At 44.9% G+C, this 6,451-nt stretch overlaps 1 protein-coding gene across 1 annotated transcript; it reads right to left on the bottom strand.

Moving 5' to 3' along the window:
• Positions 1 to 384: 384 nt before the first annotated feature.
• CST7 (cystatin F) lies at positions 385 to 5,871 on the bottom strand. The gene is made up of 4 exons (XM_008504988.2): positions 5,751 to 5,871; positions 1,475 to 1,647; positions 1,111 to 1,227; positions 385 to 462 (listed from the first exon to the last, which is right to left on the bottom strand). Exons 1-4 carry the CDS (start codon positions 5,824 to 5,826, stop codon positions 385 to 387), a joined length of 444 nt encoding a protein of 147 aa, XP_008503210.1. The 5' UTR covers positions 5,827 to 5,871.
• Positions 5,872 to 6,451: the final 580 nt, after the last annotated feature.

Raw genomic sequence — 6,451 nt, 5'->3', positions numbered from 1 at the left:
GGACTTTACATTGTAGCTGAGTGAAGCTTCATCTCAGAATAAATCAAGTCCAACAGAGCTTCCTGGGTGTGTTGACACTGCTTGGAAATTCAGCCAGAGTATGAATGGCTCTCTACTGAATAAATGACAACATGCTCCAACATGCACTTTAATTTTGGAAAAACAGAAGCACAACTGGATAACAATAAATTCAGTCAAGGCAGATAATTTATTTGTCACTTTTGAGCATCTTTCTCGGGGAGAAAAACAATCACATGCTTTGAGAGAAAAGCATTGTGGTGACCCTGTACAGCCATTCTCCACTTTTGGCCTCAACAATACAGACAAGGAAAAGCTCATAGTGGTAGATCCCCTTGTAAGTCAGGCTCTCATGGGGAAGCTGAGTCAGTGACAGAGAGCAATGGGGACATACACCTTATGTAACCACGGCGTTATCCAGACCTCAAAATAGCATCTCAGCATCTGTAAATGAAAGGGGAACTGGTGATGAAGTTCAGGTGGCTGGTTATTTTCAGCATTGTGGCCCATGAGGGAGTGGAACAGCATCTTTCTGTCTGCTCTCTTTATCTTGAGAAAAGTATTAATTGCCAAGTTAACTTATCTTAGTGGAAAGGCCCTGTAAGGATTTCCCCTGCACAGAAATTCTCTCTTATTTAGCACCTACTTTATTTCTGCACAATTTCACTCACTTATCCAGGACACTTACTTAGTAGGACACCGGAAGAGGTTGCCCAAGAAGTTTGTGGATTCCCCATCCCTGGAGGTGTTGAAGACCTGCCTGGATGGAGCTTTGAGCAACTAGGTCTAGTGGAAGATGTCCCTGTACATGAACTAGATGGTCTTTAAGGTTCCTTCCAACCCAAACAATTCTGTGATCCTATGAATATGGGCTAGATGGCTGTGTCTGGTTCAACACCTTACAGATGGGACCTGGTCCTGAATGCATGAGAGGTACTTACAGTGATAACTGTTTCACCCCAGCTGACTGCACAGAGGAGGCTTGAACTTCTGTGGGTGCACGGCAGAGATGGTCTGGAGGTGACTTTACAGCTAGAGATGGCCAAGAATCATCTGCAGTTACTGAGTACCCTGAAGGAATTGGACACTTACCTGTTGCAGGTTTTTTTCCCTCTGGAAGTGACAGCTGTCCAGGCTGGAGTGCTCCCTCTTCTCGCACTCAGTGCGCCCAATTTCCACATGGAGCATGTATTTCAGCCCTCTGACAATCTAGGGAAAAAAGTGTTCTCCTTTAAAGTAAGGGTAGGGGAAAAGGGTGGTGTTGCAGATGTGTTTTGTGCTGAATTTTTGGGGGGTGGAGGAGTGTCCTCCTGTGGAGGATAGAGGGCGGTGTGGTGTTTATCTTTAGACATGCATAGCAATCCTGAGGAGGATCATGGCTCCCATGTCTTGAGTGCTTTTTAGGAGGCTCAAGTGGTAAATGTTTTAGACGACCATCAGAAGTTTGGGCTCTTACCTGTACCATGGCTTTGTTTATTTGTGATTCCTTAAACAGGAAGAGGTCATTGGAACTGTTGTTGTATCTGTAAACCCCAAATCGAGCTGCCTTGCGAACACCAGGATTGCTGGTGTTTATTGGGAGAGGGAAGCCAGGTTTCATGGTTGAATGAGGTGGTGGTACGTGTGTAGCTGAAACAAAACATGAGTGCAAGACACATCAGATGTATGAAACAGTGGGAGCTTCAGCCTTCTGAAATGATGCTAAACCTTCTTACTTATCCCATGCACTTGTGCTTTAGAAGGACTCTGTTCACATCCATTACAAAGTTATTTTCCTTTATATGTTTGAAATGGTGAAACAATCCCGTGGAATGAAGTGACAGAAAAAGATGCTGCTAGAAGTGGTAGCAGAGCTCAAACTGGCTTAGAAAATGCTAAGTTATCATTAATATAGTTTAGAATATCTTTTGTGTGACTCTTGGCTCATTGAAGGTGCAACCTGGAATCTAGTTACAAAGCCAGATCCCATTGCTCAGAGTACAGTATAATTTTGATAACATATCAAACACTGGCTGGCAGAGCTCTGCTGCTCTTAATTGGCATTCCAAGTTTAACTTAAGTCTTCTCCACCCCTCATTAATCCTTTGATGGTGTCTTGAGGTTTTTATTTTGGAGGATTTAGGTGGTAATAAAGGTGGGGGGAAGATACCCTCCCTCTACATGTTGACAAAGGAGTTGGTGTCCCCATTCTCTAGCTGGGCAGGGAAGGGCCCTGCGGCAGAACTTGGACCAGCTTCCCACTGTCCTCCAGAATGAGCTGCTTTAGGTGCTGAAGTGCTGTGGCCCTGATGCAAATGCCAAAGACCATTTTGTTATCACAGCCATGAAGTGAAGGAACAAGGTGTGTAGGAAATGCAGGATGGGGTGTAAGGTGGACACTCAGGACCTTTTAAGTTTGAGCAGTTCTTTCCACATAGATGTTACTACTGTGTATTCTTACTTGGTTGTGTAGCTAATTTCCCTATACCCTGATTTTTAACTCAGTGTTTTAAAAGAAGCTCAAAGCTTAGAGTTGACATTATTTTCTTCCCTTCTACATTTTCCTTTCCCTGTGTTTTCCTACTTTTGAAATACAGAGAAAAATGCTCAACCTGCATAAATTGCTGTACAGCCACTGCTGATGACAAGATATGACAGTGCAGGAGGTGGCCCTTGGAGTTCATGCTATGCATATGTAGACAGTGAGCCTATGTGTGCATGCGCACACAAATGTGCACGAAGAACCTCTACTAAATTTGCTGTGAAAGTCAAGTTTTTTATCACTTCCAGCTTTTTTTCCACAGCTAGATCTCTAACAACCAAACACAGAGCATGAATGGTATATTTAAACCAGTTTATACTGAGAAACCCAAGGAAAGAGGGGCAACCTGGTGTGATCCAAAGTCTACTTGAAAAAACAAAACCCCAGCATTACATGCGACTGGTACAGGAGGCTGCAAAAATTCAGCTTTCATGTTGCTTATGTATGTCCTAGTTATACTATCACATCCTCCTCTGCAGGTGTCAATGGAAGTGCCCACTGTTAACATGGTTCAGGACTGAAATGTTGACCTGCAAAGGGAGACACTCAGTTCTGCATCCCTCCTCACCCCAAGGTTGTTTAAATTCACATCTCTTCCTGGGTGATATGCCAGCTACCTTAGTGACCCCTGTATTTTCTTGCAGGTGGGAGTTGAGAGACCCAGGCCATGTTTCTGAGAGGAGCAGATGTTCTGCAAGTGGCTTTGTGTCTGGTGTGGAGATGACAAGCTTTCCTGTCCCATGTCTCTGATCTGTGTTGGGACTGGGTGTGCAGCTAGTGCTGGACATCCTGGCAGTGTTTTTTCACCTAACAGCCCAGAATCTACTTTTCTGTGGAATGGTATTTTCCCACTGCAGCAAGTGAGGTATTCAAGAGTCACAGAAACTTGTGGGTTACAGCCTACGACTGAAGGCATTTCTTGAGCAGAACAGCTTACCCAGTGCTCAGCTCATGAGTAAGACTTTGCAGAGCATGCTTTTGTCTTCTTGTCCTGAACAGGGACTCTGCCTTGAGGTTAAGGTGGTGGGACCTACAGGTGATTCAAGACGGCCATTCAAGACCTGCCCAAAGTAATGAAGTTTGGGGCAGAGCAGTGCCTTGGTTTGGGTCTTGTCCATAAGGCCAGCTGTCTTCTTGCTCGGGGATGCAGTGATTCTCCCTATGCCATCAATACCAAATCTGTGTCTTATGGGAAAGAGCTTGCTCCTGAGCTCACTTAGCAGCAGGCTACCGGGCTGAGAGCAGGTCACTGGCTTGGGCTTTTCTGGATGCTCTCCAGGACTTTACTTGAATCTATGTTCTTATGCCTGTTGGAAAGTCAGATGTGGCTGTGGTGGGGCTGTTGACAGCAGATCCTGTCCCTTGTAGTAGGACAAGATAACCACAATCTTTTCCAATTCAGCACAAGGTCACTTTGTGGCTTAATACACCTCGACACCTCGAGTCATAGTGATGACTTTTTTAGGCATGGAGTGGCAGGGTGAGTGAGGCTGCCTGAAGTCACAGTCTTGCGAGCTGGACCATGTGTTGTAACCATCAGGAGGTAATACACCGTGTGTTGTAGGCAGATGGTAGGCAAGTGTTTTTTTGCCCCATCTTTCACCATGGATATGGGACATTTCACCTCCTTCACCCACTGCAATTTCTTGTTGAAATTACTCATACCAGAGCAAAGTAAGTATAAAATTTACTGAACCCTTGTGGGAGAAATTTATCCCCCTGTTTTCCTCTGGATACCCAGATTATCTCAAGACTGGGGTTTGTTTTTCTTAATGTGCTTTGATTGTCATTCTGGGTTGTCCTTGGATGGAGCACACACTGGTCTGAAATGTCTTTTGCTGTTTGGAATGTTTTTCACCACTGAATTGCCAAAATCCACATACTCTCTTGTAGTTTTTATTTTCTTCACTGTAGTCTTTCCTGACAGATTTGTCTCTGGCTTGGCCCTTAAGGGCCATTACCTTAAAAAGCTGAATGTGGTTAAGGTAATGACCCCCATCCAGAAGCAAAGCAGAATGGCCCTGAGGGTCAGGTAACAGTGCACAGTCTAAGATTGATACTGGTGAAACATCAGTAGTCCAGGCCTGGGTGGGAGCAGAAGCACTACATGGCCTGTCTAGGTGTCTGTAACACATAGAGACCCAGAGGATGTGACCTCACAGCCTGGAAAACTGCTCTTATTGCCCCACAAGGGGATGCTTATGTCCTGAACAATTGTATTTCAGACCCCATCCTTGCTTCTGGGTTTGGAAATATGAAGAAAGAGCAGAAAAGCCTGGCTCTCCTACCAGGTGATTGTAGCAGAGACTCTTGTCTTGCTCTGAGTTAACAGGCAACTGCCCATTATTAAGCAAGAGAGGGCTTTTCTTGCAGAGATGGGTTGAACGTTGCATTTAGAGGCCCTCTCTTGTGCTTTCCTTATTGAGGAATAATGTGGGGGCCCCTACTCCTGCAGTGTGAGAGAGCAATCAGGTGTATTCTCTCTTCCAGCCTGGAGTGAAGCAAATAACCAGAGTGCAACAGGCTGCTTTTTTTCTTTCGTGGAGTGCTTTCAAAACCTCCTCTACATTACAAAGAGCAAGGCTAGACTTTATCTTTACATTTACGATGCAGCAGAGTTCCTGCATGCCGTTGCAACCCCCAAAGGAAACCACAGCTGAAACAAAAAGCTACTGGCTAACCAAGCACCAACCCTGAGTGCATTAGTATTTTATGTGTGTGGGAGCCAAAGTAAAACTGAAGTAGAGCTAAAACATTCCAAGAGAAAATATTCCTGTCTGCAGCACCCATTCTAAAGATTTAAGGCAAGCTGCAATCAAGAGTTTCCTTGCTCAGCAAAGAAAGGAACTATATGGAGTAATGTTTCATCAAAGTCAGCTAATCGACACTCAAGTGCCCATCTGTACTTAGCAGTCAGGTTGTTACCCATAGTCTTTAGATTTAATAATCAAGGTCATGCAGAGTTTAAACACTGATAAATAAGTTAAAACCAAACGTTAGCTTAAAAATCCTTAGATGATGTCCCTGGATAACATGATTCGCTTTAAGGGGAGAAAGTCTTTTAAGCAGATGGATTTTCAGCTGCAGTCTGAACCCTGCAGTGCTGAGCCAGCATTGGCAGCAGTTGGAAAAGGGATGTTTTTTACCATGAGAAAGCAGCATTCACAGGATGTAAAGCACAAGGAACATAGAAATTACTTCCCACTCTTACCATCTGATGTCCCGGTGAAGCCACAGAGTGCTAAACAGCAAAGTGTGGCAAAGCTGCAGGTGAAGTTCACTGCCATCTCCACCACTTCAGAAGAGGAGCCTGCCAGGGAGAGGAGTGACTGCCCGGCTTCCTGCCAGGGAAGATGAGCCTCTTCGAGTGCTCTTATTGGCTGGGAGGAACGAAAGAAAGAAAGAAAAAAAAAAAAAAAAAAAATCACCCTAATCCCCCCTGAATCATCGCAGCTCTGATGCAGACTTTGTCTCCTGTTGATGACCACATATCTCGAAGCTCAGCCACAAAGCTCTTGGTTGGTGGTACAGTACTACTAGTCCTGCATCAGACAGGGACTTTTGTTTTGTGATCCTCATGGGCTGTGTAGAAGCATGGGCAGATATGTCTGATGTTACACTGGGAAGTGGTGTAGGGGTGACAGTAACAGCCATGTGATTTAAGATTCATGGGGGAATTTAATCGTGAAGAAATGGGCAGTGAATTCTGGGCATATAGTTCTTGAATTGTGTATGGCTGTCTGTGTGGGAAGAAGCTTGATGGAGAAGATGGGCCTGGTGTCTCACTTCCCCTGATGTAGAGAGGTGGGATTTGGGTGAGGGAGAAAAAGAGGTTTAAGGGTGCCTTCCTAAGGGGGCTGTGTGGAGCAGCACCATTAGGAAAAGGATTTTTTTTTCAGTGGCAGGGGAGAA

This window comes from Calypte anna, chromosome 3, assembly GCF_003957555.1.
Source record: "Calypte anna isolate BGI_N300 chromosome 3, bCalAnn1_v1.p, whole genome shotgun sequence".
Classification (NCBI taxonomy): Eukaryota; Metazoa; Chordata; class Aves; order Apodiformes; family Trochilidae; genus Calypte; species Calypte anna.
This window is presented reverse-complemented; position numbering and strand designations above follow the sequence as displayed.

Excerpts from the sequence above, each read along its gene's own strand:
- CST7 (XM_008504988.2), bottom strand. The coding sequence starts at position 5,826 with ATGGCAGTGAACTTCACCTGCAGCTTTGCCACACTTTGCTGTTTAGCA. Across the intron at positions 1,648-5,750 it reads CTTCACCGGGACATCAGATG|CTACACACGTACCACCACCT; the intron begins GTAAGAGTGGGA and ends GTTTTGTTTCAG. Across the intron at positions 1,228-1,474 it reads TAAACAAAGCCATGGTACAG|ATTGTCAGAGGGCTGAAATA; the intron begins GTAAGAGCCCAA and ends TTTTTTCCCTAG.